This window comes from Microcaecilia unicolor, chromosome 3 (genome assembly GCF_901765095.1).
Source record: "Microcaecilia unicolor chromosome 3, aMicUni1.1, whole genome shotgun sequence".
Lineage (NCBI taxonomy): Eukaryota > Metazoa > Chordata > Amphibia > Gymnophiona > Siphonopidae > Microcaecilia > Microcaecilia unicolor.
Genome location: NC_044033.1, coordinates 528,497,002 through 528,515,504, shown reverse-complemented (window position 1 = coordinate 528,515,504; position 18,503 = coordinate 528,497,002). Strand labels below are relative to the sequence as shown.

The window sequence follows — 18,503 nt, the reverse complement described above, 5'->3', positions numbered from 1 at the left end:
CAAACAACAAAATATTTGCTTCCAGTAAATAACAAAGCTGCAGAAATTGAAAACTTACAAAAGAATTATAACCAGGCTGCTACATTACTGGCAAAACCACTGTGAGCACTTACCAGAATTTATTGCATTTGGAAATGCGAATGCCAGTTATTCTGGGATAAAGTTTCATGAAAGACTATAATAGAGATATAATTGTTTTAGTCAAAAGACACAATCCATGAAACTGAAGGCTACAATTCCTCTGTCTCTTTAAAGTGATTGAAAAAGAAGATGAAGGTACTAGTTTTACTGTTTACTAAACACACTCCTGAGTCAAAAAAAAACATATAATCTGTCAAGATTTCAAATGACTCTCAGTTTACTAAAATCCACTGTCAAAAGGCTCCTGACTGCTCCTTTGGAGACTGGTATGGCACTGTATAAAAACATAAGAACATAAGAATTGCCATAGAGGCCCATCAAGCCCAGTATCCCGATTCCAACTGTGGCCAATCCAGCAAAAGTATCTGGCAAGATCCCAGAACAGCAAAACAGATTTTATGCTGTTTATCCTAGAATATATAGTGAATTTTCCCCAAGTCCATTTTAATAATGGCTTATGGACTTTTTTTTTTAGGAAATAAGCCAAACCTTTTTTAAACCCTGCTAAGCTACCTGCTTTTACCACATTCTCTGGCAACAAATTCCAGAGTTTACTTACACGCTTCTTTGCATGCCCCCTAGTCCTAGTATTTTTGGAAAGAGTAAACAAGAGATTCACGTCTACCTGATCCACTCCACCCAGTATTTTATAGACCTCTTTCATATCTCCCCTCACCCATCTCTTCTCCAAGCTGAAGGGCTCTAGCCGCTTTAGCCTTTCCTCACAGGGAAGTCATCCCATCCTCTTTATCATTTTCATTGCCCGTCTCTGTACCTTTTCTAATTCCACTATAACTTTTTTCAGATGCGGTGACCAGATCTGCACACAGTATTCAAGGTGCGATACAAAAGCATTAAAACATTCTCAGTTTTGTTTTCCATTCCTTTCTTAATACCTCCTAACATTCTATTTGCTTTATTAGCTGTCACTGCACATTGAGCAGAGGGTTTCAATGTATCCTCAACAATGACACCTAGATCCCTTTCCTGGTCAGTGACTCCTAATGTGGAACCTTGCATCATGTAACTATGGCTTGGGTTCCTCTTTTCCACATGCATCACTTTACACTTGCTCAGGTTAAACGTCACCTGCCATTTAGACGCCCCCGTCTCCCAGTCTCGTAAGGTCCTCTTGTAATTTTTTACAATCTTCCTGTGATTTAACTACTTTGAATAACTTTGTGTCATCAGCAAATTTCATTACCTGACTAGTTACTCCCATCTCTAGATCATTTATAAATATATTAAAAAGCAGCAGCCCCAGCACAGACATTAATATTTTAGCATGAGAAGAGAAAAAAACAGCACCACTCCAGACTATCCGTCCCCCAACTTAAGCAGGTGGAGTGGACCGGGGTCAGAAGCAAAACTGCTCCATAGCCTGTTGGCAGGCGAGATCAAGTAGATGTAAAATCCAATGAATGGGCATTTAAGACTATTATTTCGCTCCAGAGCACGCTGCCAACATACTGGAGCAGAGTGGGGCAGCGTTGCAGGGCCCGACTGTAGTTCAGGATCCCACCAGAGTCCAACCTTCCACCAAAGCAACTTCACTCTCAAGAATCTGCCTCATTATTAGTGGAGGAAAATTTGATATTTCCTTGCTCTGGGAACTGTGGCCTCTTCTATACCTTCTGCCTCCCATTACTGAAGTATTTCCTACAATATTCCTCCATTTAGTTGCAGAGGAGTATCAAAAAATGAAAACATCTATCTGGCATTGTAGCCAGGGCCGTGCCGATGCGGTAAGCGAGGTAAGCGCCGCAGGGGGGCGCCCACCTCTGGAGGGCGCCGCCGCAGTGCTTACCCTCGCCCCCGAGGACTTTAAATCTTTTGGCACCAGAGAGGGGGGTGCCGCCGCTCCCGCTGCTCTTCATCCTGGCACCCCCCCCCCCTCCCGCACCAGCCCTTTAAATTTATTTGCCGAGCGAGCGCAGCACCTCGTGTGCAAGTAAAAGAAGCGGATCCGATCATCTCATTGGGCCTTCCCTCACTGTCCCGCCCTCCTCTGACGCAACTTCCTATTTCCTCTAGGGCGGGACAGTGAAGGAAGGCCCAATGAGATGATCGGATCCGCTTCTTTTACTTGCACACGAGGTGCTGCGCTCGCTATCGCGTCGGCAATTTCTTTTTAAAGACGGGTGGCAGGGAGAAGACGAGGCAGGGTGAGGGTGGGGGACAGGTGGGGTGACCGTGAAGGTGGGGGAGGACTCGGATAGCAGAAGGGACTGGGTGGGAGACAGATGGGGTGAGGGGGACTCGGATGGGCAGAAGGGACTGGGTGGGAGACAGATGGGGTGAGGGTGGGGGGCACTTGGATAGAAGGGACTGGGTGGGAGACAGATGGGGTGAGGGGGACTCGGATGGGCAGAAGGGACTGGGTGGGAGACAGATGGGGTGAGGGTGGGGGGCACTTGGATAGCAGAAAGGACTGGGTGGGAGACAGATGGGAGAAGGGGCATGGAGCTGGAACTGGGGTCTGAAAAGTGAGCAGGAGGGAGAATGGGGTCATGCCTGGGGCAGGGGTGGATGGGAGAATCAATGGATCTGGAACTAGGGGCAGCCGCAGGTGGGAACTGGGAGCCGAAAAGAGGGGGCAGTGAGAGAGGGGGCATAGATCCTGGATGGAATGGGAAGTGAGAGGGAGGGCAGACCCTGAATGGATGGGAGGGCAGAGAGGCATGGATGGGAGGGCAGGGCCCAGGGAGAGGACAAATTGCTGGAAGGGGAGGGGAGAGAGGATTGCTGGCTATGGATGGAGGAGGGAAGGGCAGAGAGGGACAAGGATGGACATGGGGGCCCAGGGAGAGGACAAATTGCTGGAAATGGAGGGGAGGGGAGAGAGTACATAAGTACATAAGTAGTGCCATACTGGGAAAGACCAAAGGTCCATCTAGCCCAGCATCCTGTCACCGACAGTGGCCAATCCAGGTCAAGGGCACCTGGCACGCTCCCCAAACGTAAAAACATTCCAGACAAGTTATACCTAAAAATGCGGAATTTTTCCAAGTCCATTTAATAGCGGTCTATGGACTTGTCCTTTAGGAATCTATCTAACCCCTTTTTAAACTCCGTCAAGCTAACCGCCCGTACCACGTTCTCAACCACGTTCTCTGGGACACCGGTGCCGGAAAGAATATTTGAAGCGGGGGAGTCGGAGAAACTAAACAAATTCTCTGTAACCTTGGAGGATGTAATGGGTCAGTTCAGCAAGCTGAAGAGTAGTAAATCACCGGGACCTGATGGTATTCATCCCAGAGTATTAATAGAACTAAAAAATGAACTTGCGGAGCTACTGTTAGAAATATGCAATCTGTCCCTAAAATCGAGTGTAATACCGGAAGACTGGAGGGTAGCCAATGTTACTCCGATTTTTAAGAAAGGTTCCAGAGGAGATCCGGGAAATTATAGACCGGTGAGTCTGACGTCGGTGCCGGGCAAGATGGTGGAGGCTATTATTAAGAATAAAATTGCAGAGCATATACAAAAACATGGACTGATGAGACAAAGTCAGCACGGATTTAGTGAAGGGAAGTCTTGCCTCACCAATCTAATGCATTTTTTTGAGGGGGTAAGCAAACATGTGGACAATGGGGAGCCGGTTGATATTGTATATCTGGATTTTCAGAAGGCGTTTGACAAAGTGCCGCACGAAAGACTCCTGAAGAAATTGCAGAGTCATGGAATCGGAGGTAGGGTATTATTATGGATTAAGAACTGGTTGAAAGATAGGAAGCAGAGAGTAGGATTGCGTGGCCAGTATTCTCAGTGGAGGAGGGTAGTTAGTGGGGTCCCGCAGGGGTCTGTGCTGGGTCCGTTGCTTTTTAATGTATTTATAAATGACCTAGAGATGGGAATAACTAGTGAGGTAATTAAATTCGCCGATGACACAAAATTATTCAGGGTCGTCAAGTCGCAGGAGGAATGTGAACGATTACAGGAGGACCTTGCGAGACTGGGAGAATGGGCGTGCAAGTGGCAGATGAAGTTCAATGTTGACAAGTGCAAAGTGATGCATGTGGGTAAGAGGAACCCGAATTATAGCTACGTCTTGCAAGGTTCCGCGTTAGGAGTTACGGATCAAGAAAGGGATCTGGGTGTCGTCGTCGATGATACGCTGAAACCTTCTGCTCAGTGTGCTGCTGCGGCTAGGAAAGCGAATAGAATGTTGGGTGTTATTAAGAAGGGTATGGAGTCCAGGTGTGCGGATGTTATAATGCCGTTGTATCGCTCCATGGTGCGACCGCACCTGGAGTATTGTGTTCAGTACTGGTCTCCGTATCTCAAAAAAGATATAGTAGAATTGGAAAAGGTACAGCGAAGGGCGACGAAAATGATAGTGGGGATGGGACGACTTTCCTATGAAGAGAGGCTGAGAAGGCTAGGGCTTTTCAGCTTGGAGAAGAGACGGCTGAGGGGAGATATGATAGAAGTGTATAAAATAATGAGTGGAATGGATCGGGTGGATGTGAAGCGACTGTTCACGCTATCCAAAAATACTAGGACTAGAGGGCATGAGTTGAAGCTACAGTGTGGTAAATTTAAAACGAATCGGAGAAAATTTTTCTTCACCCAACGTGTATTAGACTCTGGAATTCATTGCCGGAGAACGTGGTACGGGCGGTTAGCTTGACGGAGTTTAAAAAGGGGTTAGATAGATTCCTAAAGGACAAGTCCATAGACCGCTATTAAATGGACTGGAAAAATTCCTCATTTTTAGGTATAACTTGTCTGGAATGTTTTTACGTTTGGGGAGCGTGCCAGGTGCCCTTGACCTGGATTGGCCACTGTCGGTGACAGGATGCTGGGCTAGATGGACCTTTGGTCTTTCCCAGTATGGCACTACTTATGTACTTATGTACTTATGTACTAACGAATTCCAGAGTCTAATTACACGTTGGGTGAAGAAAAATTTTCTCCGAGAGGAGGATTGCTGGCTATGGATGGAGGAGGGAAGGGCAGAGAGGGACCAGAATGGACATGGATGGGAGGGCAGGACCCAGGGAGAGAGGAGAAATTGCTGGAAATGGATATAGAGCAAGAAATGAAGAAGAAAGGAGAAAAGTAAAGAAATAAATGGAAAGGAAGCCCTGGAAATGGAGTTAAGAGGACAGATAGCAGCAGAATCAGATACTGGGCCAGCATGATCGGAAAAAGAAAGTCACCAGACAACAAAGGTAAAAAAAAATCATTTTATTTTCATTTTAGCGTTTGGAATATGTCCACTTTGAGAATTTACATCTGCTATCTTATTTTGCAATGTATAGCAATTTGTTTCTAAGAATATTGCTGACAACTCCTTTCAGTGTGGCAAGTGGTGAGCGATCATTTTCATGGGGGGGGGGGGTGATCATTTTCACGGGGGGGGGGGGGCCGCCAACTGATAGTCTGCAGGGGGGCGCCAGAGACCCTAGGCACGGCCCTGATTGTAGCATTGTCAAGATGTTTATGTTTGATATATTGCAGTTTCCAGCAGGAGGATCAAACAGTTTACAATCAGTTAAAATAATAGCAATAACAAAAAAAAAGGGATTTCCATCTTAATAATAGAAAAGATAAACACATTACATTTGTATCCCGCGCTTTCCCACTCAAAGCAGGTTCAATGCGGCTTACAATATAATACAACTACAATCACATTGATGGAATAGAGGATCAGAGTATATATTACAGATAAGGTGCATAGGAATATTATGGCAATCATATTAACGGAGAAGAATTTCAGAATTATTGCTATTAAGGTTCATACGAAAATGATGTTGATTAAGAAGTGGGTAAGTGGATAACAACATAATATAATGATATCAGGACAGGATATGATTATCAATAATTCGGGTGTAAATAAAATAGGCAAAATAAAAGAGTTCCAATATAAAATTTTGTCTGGTGTAGTTTAGGAGTCAGATCGTTATGAGGGATCCATTTTGTACGCTTTGATGAACAAGTAAGTCTTCAGTAGTTTCCGGAAGGTCATCAAGTCACGTGTTTTTCTTATAGTGGTTGTTAATTCATTCCATCGTTGTGTACAGATGTATGAAAAGCTAGATGTATGTATTGATTTGTATTTAAGTCCTTTGCAATTGGGATAATGGAGGTTTAAGAAAGTACGTGATGAACTTTTGTTGTTTCTCTCTGGTAGATCTATAAGGTCTGACATGTAAGATGGGGCATCTCCATAAATAATTTTATGAACTAAGGTGCATATTTTGAATGTAACTCGATCCTTTATTGTTAGAGAAAGTAAAAATTAAGTATATAACAGAATAGTAGAATAGATAAGTAGGTAGAGATAGGCAATGGAGAAGGGAGTAAGGTGGGAGATATAGTCTGGGTCAATGTCATTGTCTCCTGAGTATGTGTTGGGTAGAAACATATGTAACGTTGAAAATCTATGTGCTTTAAAAATGAGCCTCCAAATGAGCTTATCTTAAACGATCTGAAGAGCGGCTTAGTACTGACACTGGTCTGATGAAGTTCCTCGTTTCACTGGCTGAATCAGGGATCTAAAATGGATCACATGCCATCACCATTAATGCTAAGTGTGAGCTGTTTTAGGTCCCTGATACAGACATTGAAACTGAGAACCTCCACTATCAGCACTTTTACACTATTATTTCTCTTGTTTGGTTGTCCCTGTCTACATATCTGTTCTCAGCCCCTCGGCTACATAGAAAGCAGTTTCACTGTATTGTAGGAACAGCATTAAATGTTCTATTGTGTTGCTTATTAGATGTTTCATTGATATTACATAAGAACATAAGCTCCACCATACTGGGAAAAGACCAATGGTCCATCAAGCCCAGCATCCTGTCTCCGACAGCGGCCAATCCAGGCTTCAAGAACCCGGCACCCCCCCCCCCCCCCCCCCCCCCAAAAAAAAATTTTATTTTAATAATGTTCAATGGACTTTTCCCTCAGGAATCTGTCCAAACCCCCTTTAAACTCCGCAATGCCAGCTGCTGTCACTACATTTTCCGGCAACGAGTTCCAGAGTCCAACTACACGCTGAGTAAAGAAAAGCTTTCTAATATTTGTTTTAAATCTACCATATTCTCTAATCCGCTCATTATCTTGTACATAATTACATAAGTACATAAGTAATGCCACACTGGGAAAAGACCAAGGGTCCATCAAGCCCAGCATCCTGTCCACGACAGCGGCCAATCCAGGTCAAGGGCACCTGGCAAGCTTCCCAAACGTACAAACATTCTATACATGTTATTCCCGGAATTGTGGATTTTTCCCAAGTCCATTTAGTAGCGGTTTATGGACTTGTCCTTTAGGAAACCGTCTAACCCCTTTTTAAACTGTGCCAAGCTAACTGCCTTCACCACGTTCTCCGGCAACAAATTCCAGAGTTTAATTACGCGTTGGATGAAGAAAACGTTTCTCCGATTTGTTTTAAATTTACTACACTGTAGTTTCATCGCATGCCCCCTAGTCCTAGTATTTTTGGAAAGGATGAACAGACGTTTCACATCCACCCGTTCCACTCCACTCATTATTTTATATACCTCTATCATATCACCCCTCAGCCGTCTTTTCTCCAATCTGAAGAGCCCTAACCTTCTCAGCCTTTCCTCATAGGGAAGTCATTCCAACCCTTTTATCATTTTCGTCGCCCTTCTCTGCACCTTCTTTGATTCCTTTATATCTTTTTTGAGATGTGGCGACCAGAATTGAACACAATATTCGAGGAGCGGTCGAACCATGGAGCGATACAACGGCATTATAACATCCTTGTGTTCGTTTTCCATCCCTTTCCTAATAATACCCAACATTCTGTGTGCTTTCTTAGCTGCCGCAGCACACTGAGCAGAAGTTTTTATCGTCTTATCCACGATACCTATTGTATGCTGTTCACAAAACTGTAAGTTTTATTTTAAACTGTACTTGTTGTGCACTGCCTTGGGTGAGAGAGTGAATGAGTATGTGTGAGAGAGAAAGAGTGTGTGTCAGAGAGAGACAGTGTGTAATTGAGAGATAGTGATTGATTGAGAGACAGAATGTGTGTGTCTGTCTGTGTGAGAGAGTGTAGTGTGTGTCCCGTGTGCACCAATTATGCTCTCTCCCCTGCATTAATCCATATGCAGGATCTCTCCCCTGCCCCCTCCCATCCATCATGGTGCAGCAATTCTCCTCTGTCCCTTGCCCTCCCCCCCTATATGTGCATCACACCTCCCCCTCCCTCCCATTTCCACTCCCTCCCAGTTCCAGGGTCCTCCCCTCCCTCACAGTTCCACGGTCGTCGTCCCTCCCTTCCTCCCTCCCTCCCTTCCTCCCTCCGATTTTTAAAACTCATCTTCACTCACCACGTTGGTGTTACGGCAGCCGGCAGCAGCGATACAACGCACGCAGGCTCGGCCCGTCTCTCTGTCTTAGCTCTGGTCCCGCCCTTGCGGAAACAGGAAATGAGGGCGGGACCAGAGCTAAGACAGAGAGACGGGCCAAACCTGTGTGCGCTGTACCACTGCTGCCGGTTGCCATAACGCCAACGTGGTGAGTGAAGATGAGTTTTAAAAATTGGAGGGAGGAAGGGAGGGAGGGAGGAAGGGAGGGACGACGACCGTGGAACTGGGAGGGACCCTGTCACTGGCGTTAAATATCTGAAGCGGCTCCTCGACAACAACGTCTCTGTAGTAATATCTCCTGACGTCAGGCAAGCAGGGTTCTAGTGCCGGCCAGTGATGTCAGGAGATGGTTACGATCCCAGTGAGACACATTCGAACGTTGAAGGAGCAAATTATTATATTAGATTATTATTGTTATACAAATGTTGCTGTGATCGACGTTTCAGGCTGGCTCAGTTGGTTTCTAACAGTGCATTGGATTAGCATTTTAAGAGGTGCATTTAGCACATAATTGCACACAAATATCACAGGAGTGAGCTACCTAATGAATGAAGTTAGACTACCATGTGGGTGTTCAAGTTTCTGAGGATGCTCCTCCTTTATAATTGAAAAAAAAGGATTGTGGTAGGTACATTCTAGTCAGGAAATCTAGACTGCCCCAATTTGATTGTCTGCACATTTTGTCTATTGGATTGTAAGCTCCTTTGAGCAGGGACTGTCCTTCTTTGTTAAACTGTACAGCGCTGCGTAACCCTAGTAGCGCTATAGAAAAGTTTAGTAGTAGTAGTACTTTCTCCTGGTTCATATCTCAGAACAAACAAACCCCAGAGATACGCCTACCTGAGAAAGCATTACTGTAGTATCTAGACAGAGTCTGCATAATGTCTTTGGAATGCTGGGTCCAAGGTGCAATCTTCCTATAGGTTTTGACTCGATGTACAAGCTGGGAACCTCCATATTGCAGAGACAGCGTGTCACCGTGGTCCTCGTACAGCTCCTCAAATAGCCTGAAAAAAGTACAGAACTTCTTGCACTTTGCGCTAATGAAATCAGTCTGGCAGCTACAGTTAAATAGAATGCAATCTCTAATTATTTTTGTTTATCTTTACAAATCAATGTCACTTTGTTTCCCTTAAGAATGAAGTTAGTTGACTATTAGAATATTCCAAATGTTGAAGAGTCTGTATGAAAGCTTTGAAGGAAATTTCGTATCAGCCTGCAGAGAACTGATGGCCATTACAGCAAAAGAAAGTAAAGCACATAATTTGCCTTTGAAAATAATCCCATCAAAACTAATTGCACACAATTACATCTCCTAATTTCTGTACCAAAGCTTTGGAAATTTAACCCATTAGTGTCCAATGTTCCTATAATAAGCCATATGGGAGCAAACTGATTTGTTCCCATATGGGAACACTGGGCACTAATGGGTTAAACATATACTAGTGAAAATCCAAAAGTATTCATATAATTGTAAACCTCAGCCCAATCTTACATCCAGGAATACAATGACTCACTGCAGGTTAAAAAAAAAAAGAACCATACAATGGCATTACAAACATACTTCAAATCACAAATCAGACAGGCAATTCTGTAAAAGATAATTTCCATAAGTAAAACACTAATTTATCCCTGAAAATGGCTTTGAGAATTCCCTTTTGACTTCGATGCACTATCAAATCTAACTCTTGATGGATTGTAATGTAAGGGTCCATTACTCGTGTAACTTGTCTGGTTAACAAAATAAAAGGGTTTATTTGGTTTGTACTCCTGGGGGAAACATTGCAGAATTTCTGCAGAATTCAGCAGACACCAGGAGGCAGCTTTGCATGGGTCATCCCCCTCAACTTCCTGGGCATATGTACTGAACTTAGACCCAGTGGCGTAGGAAGGGCGGGGCATTCCGCCCCAGTTGCACGCTGCTGGAGGGTGCAGAGAGCAGCCGCGCGCCTGTCGGCTCCACTGGCTCCCTGCTCCCTCTGCCCTGGAACAGGTTACTTCCTGTTCCGGGGCAGAGGGAGCAGGGAGCCAGCGGAGCCGACAGGCGCGCGGCTGCTCTCTGCACCCTCCAGCAGCCAAGAATGCACCCGGGGGGGGGGGGGGGGGGCTTGATGCCCCGGGGAGGGGGGTGTTATTGCGCCGGGGGGGGGGGGGGGGGTGCGCAGCGGCAATCCGCCCCAGGTGGCAGCCGACCTAGGATCGCCACTGCTTAGACCTTATTTCCTTATCCGTTTCCTGTGGACTCCCCACCACAGGATAGTTTCTATTATTTGCCTTATCCCCCTGAGCCTAAACTGCAAAGCCATGCCCTCCTGCTCCACTACTCAGGGGCAAGTGCAATACTTGAAGTGTGGTGTGTGGGCTCTATAGTGCTCTGGGCAGTTCAGTTGGGCCCAAGGAGGTGGAGAACGAAGACGCAGCTTGATACACATCCATTGTCCTCCTCCCTGGGATTTACAGTTTTGGCTCTGGGGGTAAGGCAAATATGTTACATTACTCCTTGCCTCTCGGATCTTTGCTAGAGACATGTACCTTCCTTCACATGGGATGGGAACACCCTAGTATCTATCTTTATTTATTTTATTTATTGCATTTGTATCCCATATTTTCCCACCTATTTGCAGGCTCAATGTGGCTTACATAGTACCATTAAGGCGTTTGCCCAGTCGGTTGTTAACAAATACAAGGTTGTATAGTGATCGAATGAGGTATATGTGGAGGGTCGGAAGGGATGAAGATTGTGTGTTGTCCAGTACGATCATGGTGAACAGGTTGACGTAGGATCGTTGGGTTAGGCCTTTTTGAAGAGGTTGGTTTTTAGTGATTTCCTGAAGTTCAGGTGGTCATGGATTGTTTTCACAGCTTTTCAGAGACCATTTCATAGTTGTGCGCTTATGTAGGAGAAGCCGGATGCGTAGGTTGTTTTGTATTTCAATCCTTTGCAATTTGGGTAGTGTAGGTTTAGGTATGATCTTGCACACCCGGTCTGTTTCTTATTGGTAGGTCTATGAGGTCTATCATGTATCCAGGGACTATGCCAAAAATGATTTTGTGGACTAGAGGGCAGATTTTGAAGCTGATCCGTTCTTTGATTGGGAGCCAATGCTTGGAAACCGATTACAGTCTGTCCTTCACAAATCACAGGAATGGACATTCCATACATTGTAAAAGAGATTTTATTGTATGCTGATATCAATAGTATTTATCAGTAACATATTTGAGTTAAAAGACCGAATGATCGATAGGGACTGCGATCCCTTTCTTGGCTGTATATTGGTCTGTAAAACTTCACCAGGCCTTTGGACATAACAACTGACAATTAGCTCTGGATGTTTGGTGCATAACCTCAATCCAGTGATTACTGGGAGCGGTGAAGGGGGAGAGTTTATATGTTGCGTACTATTTTATTTATTGGGATTTATTCACCCAAGGCGGTGTACAGCAGGTACAGTTTAACATCAAACTTACAATTTGCGGCAGAGGAAGTGACGTCACCGCTGAGAGATGGAAGCCTGACTTCTTGGTTCCATCAGAGCTTGAGGGGAAATCGATATAAGCCGTACTTACTTAAGTTTGAATTACTGAATCTTACCTCCTGAAGTGTACAAGTAGAACGCTGATACGCAAGTTTGCAACTCGGGAGCTCTGCAGAAAGTGGCAGGGCTTCGGAGCAAGATGGCGGATACGGACACAGATTCTGAAACGGACCATGTGGAGATAGCGGTGAAGGGGAGCTTAGAAAGAACGATGTTGCCCGCTGGTTCAAGGATTTGAAGGCGGAAATGTTGACGGTTAGAAAAAACATTCAATCTGCTGTTTTGGAGCTGAGGATAGAAGTGCGAGACATTGGAAACCGTTTAGAGCAGAAGGAGAAGTTAGCAGGACTAGATGGAGACTTACAGGTGCTGAGAGAGGAACTCCAAACAGAGAAAAAGCAAGAACCGATCTTCAGATGGCACTGGAAGACCTGGGAAAACAAAGGGGGGTGGGGGGAAGATAGGCTCTTTCCAAACAATGGAGAAGACGTATGATTATAAGTAAAACATGTTTATTACAACAAGTTGACTCAACACAGCCGTGTTTCGGCACCATAGCGCCTTCTTCAAGAGTCTTCCAAAGGTTTATCAGGTGCTTGGATAGTTAACACACCAAAAGACAATGTACAGAGGAATACACAATTCCGTCTCTTCAAAGACAATAGCAGTGCTCTGTATAGCGAGCGTAGTCGTAGTTACACGTCCAACGCTATACGTTGCACTGCTATTGTCTTTGAAGAGACGGAATTGTGTATTCCTCTGTACATTGTCTTTTGGTGTGTTAACTATCCAAGCACCTGATAAACCTTTGGAAGACTCCTGAAGAAGGTGCTACGGTGCCAAAACACGGCTGTGTTGAGTCAATTTGTTGTAATAAACATTATTTTTTTACTTATAATCATACGTCTTCTCCATTGTTTGGAAAGAGCCTATCTTCCCCCCACCCCCCTTGGTTCCCCACAGGAGGCTCTTAAATAAACTGGAGGGGCTGAAGATAGGACCCGAAGTGGTGAACTGGATTAGGAACTGGTTGACGGACAGACGCCAGAGGGTGGTGGTGAATGGAGTTCGCTCGGAGGAGGGAAAGATGAGTGGTGGAGTGCCTCAGGGATCGGTGCTGGGGCCGATTCTGTTCAATATATTTGTGAGTGACATTGCCGAAGGGTTAGAAGGTAAAGTTTGCCTATTTGCGGATGATACTAAGATCTGTAACAGAGTGGACACCCCGGAGGGAGTGGAAAACATGAAAAAGGACAAACGGAAGCTAGAAGAATGGTCTAAGGTTTGGCAATTAAAATTCAATGCGAAGAAATGCAAAGTGATGCACTTAGGAAGTAGAAATCCACGGGAGACGTATGTGTTAGGCGGGGAGAGTCTGATAGGTAAGGGCGGAGAGAGGGATCTTGGGGTGATAGTATCTGAGGATTTGAAGGCGACGAAACAGTGTTACAAGGCGGTGGCAGTAGCTAGAAGGTTGTTAGGCTGTATATAGAGAGGTGTGACCAGCAGAAGAAAGGGGGTGTTGATGCCCCTGTATAAGTCGTTGGTGAGGCCCCACCTGGAGTATTGTGTTCAGTTTTGGAGGCCGAATCTTAAGGATGTAAAAAGAATTGAAGCGGTGCAAAGAAAAGCTACGAGAATGGTATGGGATTTGCGTTACAAGACGTATGAGGAGAGACTTGCTGAACTAAACATGTATACTCTGGAGGAAAGGAGAAACAGGGGTGATATGATACAGACGTTCAAATATTTGAAAGGTATTAATCCGCAAACGAATCTTTTCCGGAGATGGGAATGTGGTAGAACGAGAGGACATGAAATGAGATTGAAGGGGGGCAGACTCAAGAAAAATAAATGTCAGGAAGTATTTTTTCACGGAGAGAGTAGTAGATGCTTGGAATGCCCTCCCGCGGGAGGTGGTGGAAATGAAAACGGTAATGGAATTCAAACATGCGTGGGATAAGCATAAAGGAATCCTGTGCCGAAGGAATGGATCCTCAGGAGCTTAGTCAAGATCGGGAGGAGGGGCTGGTGGTTGGGAGGCGGGGATAGTGCTGGACAGACTTGTACGGTCTGTGCCAGAGCCGGGGTTGGGAAGCAGGGCTGGGGAGGTGAGGATAGTGCTGGGCAGACTTATACGGTCTGTGCCTGTGCCAGAGCCGGTGGTTGGGAGGTGGGGCTGGTGGTTGGGAGGCGGGGATAGTGCGGGGCAGACTTATACGGTCTGTGCCCTGAAGAGCATAGGTACAAATCAAAGTAGGGTATACACAAAAAGCAGCAAATATGAGTTATCTTGTTGGGCAGACTGGATGGACCATGCAGGTCTTTTTCTGCCGTCATCTACTATGTTACTATGTTACTAGTGTCCAAGTAGTGTAGGAGTGCTCTACCTTTATTATGACCTCAGGACAGGGAGCTGTGGGTGACTCTGGGACAGATAGTCTTAAACCTGATAGAGCTCACAGAAGTTTGGGGCTTCAGCGGGAGTCTATCCCTTGAGATATTATAGCATATTTCCATGATTATTCTGTGAAGGAAGCTGTGTGGAGCAAAGGCCGGAATCTCAGAGAAATGAAATGGGATTTGGCCAAAGCCAGTCTTCAGAGACGGAGAGATTTGAGCGAAGTCACAAAGTATTTGCAGCAGGCTGGGCCACGCTATCGATGGCTTCAACTTTTTGGATTATTACTGACAGCGAGTCATAACAGATGGGTGCAGAACACTGTGGAGGCTTGGAAGGCTTTGTCTGACCTGGGTTTGTTTGGATCTACAAGCGCAGGTGACCAAAGGAGGATCAACCCCAGTGCAAACCAAGCAGAAGTCTACATGGCAGAAAGCTTGCAGCAACATGAGTCAGCCACGGTCATGTGAACTTTGGACTATTTCTGAGTTACTTAATACTTTTCGTTTCTTTGCGGAAGAAATTCTATGTGAGAAAGACTGGGTAGTTTAATACTAATGTGGAATGTGAGTTGCTTGTACGAGATTGATAAGCAGATAGGAACGAGTGCACTGGGGAAGGATTTTTTGGACAGGATGCTGTGTGTTGTTTGCAGACTTTGGTATGAATGCTATGGATGTGATAGTGGGGGTACAATGAGCTTTTTAAAAAAACGAGTAGTATGCGTGACCTCTCCGGCCCCCTCAGGGTGTTTACTAGCCAGAGGGGGTGGGGGAGGGGACACGACATTAGAATTAAGGGTGGGTTCTTGGAATGTTAATCGGTTAAGTGACCCAGGGAAACGTAGTATTATTGTTCATGAGCTGAAACGCCTTCAGTGGGATATTCTCATGCTTCAGGAGACTCATATTAGGAAAAGGGATGTTTCACTACTTCATCATCATGATTACAGTGAATGATCCTTGGGGAGGTAAAATGGGGTGGGGGTAGTGATTTATATTATAAGGGGGATTCTTTTTATTAAAGAAAGCATATATAAGAATGGCTTAGGTAGGCGCTTCCGGTAAGGGGACGAGCGTACGACCAACAAGTAACATTTATTAATTTATATGCCCCTAATAAGGACAAGGAGACTTTTTTCTTGCTCATTAAAGGATGAACTTTCCCAGTTTGTTAAAGGGCTGATAGTGAGGGAGGAGACTTTAACTTATCTCTTATACCATTGGATCATTCTAAGGGAGGGAGTGGGGTTCGTGTGGCTCAACGCCAAAAACTTTTACAGCTGGTCAAGGATTTAGACCTGCTACATGTTTGGCGATTACAGCATCCGGGACAATATTCTTTCCCTTTTTATTCACATGCACAGCTTATATACACGAGAATAGATATGATATGGTGTAGCTGTAACTAGTCGAATAGGGAGTCAAATATTGAAAGCATACATGCCTCTGATCACACTCCAGTTTGGATTGAGCTGGAAGGTCTGAGGGGTGAGAGACGTCATACTTTTTGGAGATGGAGGAGTGGCCTAGTGGTTAGGGTGGTGGACTTTGGTCCTGAGGAACTGAAGAACTGAGTTCGATTCCCACTTCAGGCACAGGCAGCTCCTTGTGACTCTGGGCAAGTCACTTAACCCTCCATTGCCCCATGTAAGCCGCATTGAGCCTGCCATGAGTGGGAAAGCGCAGGGTACAAATGTAACAAAAAGAAAATAGATACTATTGGAGATTGTACATGGAATGTTGCTACTATTGGAGATTGTACATGGAATGTTGCTACTCTGAGATTCTACATGGAATGTTGCTACTATTGGAGATTCTACATGGAATGTTGCTATTCCACTAGCAACATTCCATGTACAAGGCTGCGCAGACTCACAGAAGCAGAAGCCTGCGCGGCCACATTGGTGATCTATAAGGGCCAACTTCTACATGGAATGTTGCTAGTGGAATCTCAAATAGTAGCAACAGTGCAGGAGTGGCCTAGTGGTTAGGGTGGTGGACTTTGGTCCTGAGGAACTGAAGAACTGAGTTTGATTCCCACTTCAGGCACAGGCAGCTCCTTGTGACTCTGGGCAAGTCACTTAACCCTCCATTGCCCCATGTAAGCCGCATTGAGCCTGCCATGAGTGGGAAAGCGCAGGGTACAAATGTAACAAAAATAAAATAGATACTATTGGAGATTCTACATGGAATGTTGCTACTATTGAAGATTCTACATGGAATGTTGCTATTCCACTAGCAACATTCCATGTAGAAGGCTGCGCAGGCTTCTGTTTCTGTGAGTCTGATGTCCTGGACGTACGTGCAGGACGTCTGACTCACAGAAGTAGAAGCCTGCGCGGCCACATTGGTGATCTGCAAGGGCCGACTTCTACATGGAATGTTGCTAGTGGAATCTCAAATAGTAGCAACAGTGCAGGAGTGGCCTAGTGGTTAGGGTGGTGGACTTTGGTCCTGAGGAACTGAAGAACTGAGTTCGATTCCCACTTCAGGCACAGGCAGCTCCTTGTGACTCTGGGCAAGTCACTTAACCCTCCATTGCCCCATGTAAGCCGCATTGAGCCTGCCATGAGTGGGAAAGCGCGGGGTACAAATGTAACAAAAATAAATAAAATGTTAAGGTCTGTGAAGAGCTCCGTGGGGTTAGTCAAACTTATTTGGAATTAAACAACACGGAAGAAGTCTCAGATGGGACATCCTTAAGGTGATGATCCGTGGACATCTTATTAAATGCGGGGCACGGAGGAAACGAGAAAGGGAGAGGAAAGAGCTAGAGGTCCGCTCTCAACTGGTGCATCTAGAATCTATTCATCAGGCGGAGGAGATCTGGCCACATTAGAACAACTGCAAAAATGCAGAACTGTGTTGCAAAAGTTGCAGGTAGAAAAACGGGAGTTTCTTAGGCATCTCATTCAACAAAGGTTTTATGAATTTAGCAATAAATCAGGAAGAATGCTGGACCAACATCTCTGAGAGCATCAGAGCATGCAGATAATCACAAAAATTAAGGGGGCAGGAGATAGTATCTATTATAAGGATGAGGAGATCCGAGACCAGTTTGTTAAGTTTTATAGCACTCTTTATAGTAAAGGTGAGGGGATCATGAATTCACAGATTTGGGATTATTTGGCTAGAGATGGTTTAAAGGGTCTGCAGGATACAGATTGTGAGCAGCTGGAAACCCCTATAGCTCTTGATGAAATTATGCGGATAGTAAAAGGTCTTAAAAAGGTAAGGCACCAGGGGTTGATGGCTACACTGCAAAGTTTTATAAGATCGTTGCTACTGAGTTGGGACCACTCATGAGGCGAGTGGGTAATGCTAGTTTTCAGGGCCTATCCTTACCTGTTAGTATGCGTGAAGCAGGGATTTCTGTAATACTGAAGCCTGGTAGGGACCCCATGGTGTGTGAGTCTTATCGCTTGATATCGCTGCTCAAAACAGATGTTAAAATCCTAACTAAGGTTATGGCAGATCGCTTGGGTCATGTTATCCCACGGCTTATTCATACCAATCAATCTGGCTTTGTGGCACGGAGACAAGTAGCGGACGATATTAGACGCACTCTTAACATAATTTGGGAGGCGCAAAAATCAAGGAGAGTCTATGGCCCTATTAACTACTGAGGCTGAGAAGGCGTTTGATAGGGTCGAGTGGCCTTACTTGTGGGAAGTCTTACAGTATATGTGGTTCGGCCCAAAATTTTTGGATTGGTTGCAGAGTTTATATGAAGCGTCGGTCGTTCGTATTAAGCTCAGGGGGGGGGGGGGTACTCTTTACAATTTTCCATAATAAGAGGGACCCGACAGGATTGCCCCCTCTCCCCTTTGCTGTTTGCTTTGTCAATTGAACCTTTAGCTCAGAGAGCTCATTCATTGGTAGATATTAAAGGGATCTGGAAAGAGGAAGAGGAACCTTTGCTGATGATATTCTGTTTTATGTCAGAGTGTCTCGGTTGTCCTTGCTTATAATAATACGAGAGCTGACCTTCTTTGGGAGAATGTGTGGATTTAAGGTGAATTATGATAAATCAGAGTTAATGGGAATTACAATTTCAAGGGAGGAGGGGGGG

General features: G+C 45.1%; 1 protein-coding gene across 1 annotated transcript in view; it reads right to left on the bottom strand.

Annotated features, from left to right (window-relative positions):
- FIG4 (FIG4 phosphoinositide 5-phosphatase) overlaps positions 1–18,503 on the bottom strand; it is a 416,571-nt gene that overhangs the window by 226,420 nt on the left and 171,648 nt on the right. Inside the window, 1 exon segment of the mRNA XM_030199197.1 lies at positions 9,333–9,499. Coding sequence (XP_030055057.1) covers positions 9,333–9,499 — 167 coding nt within the window.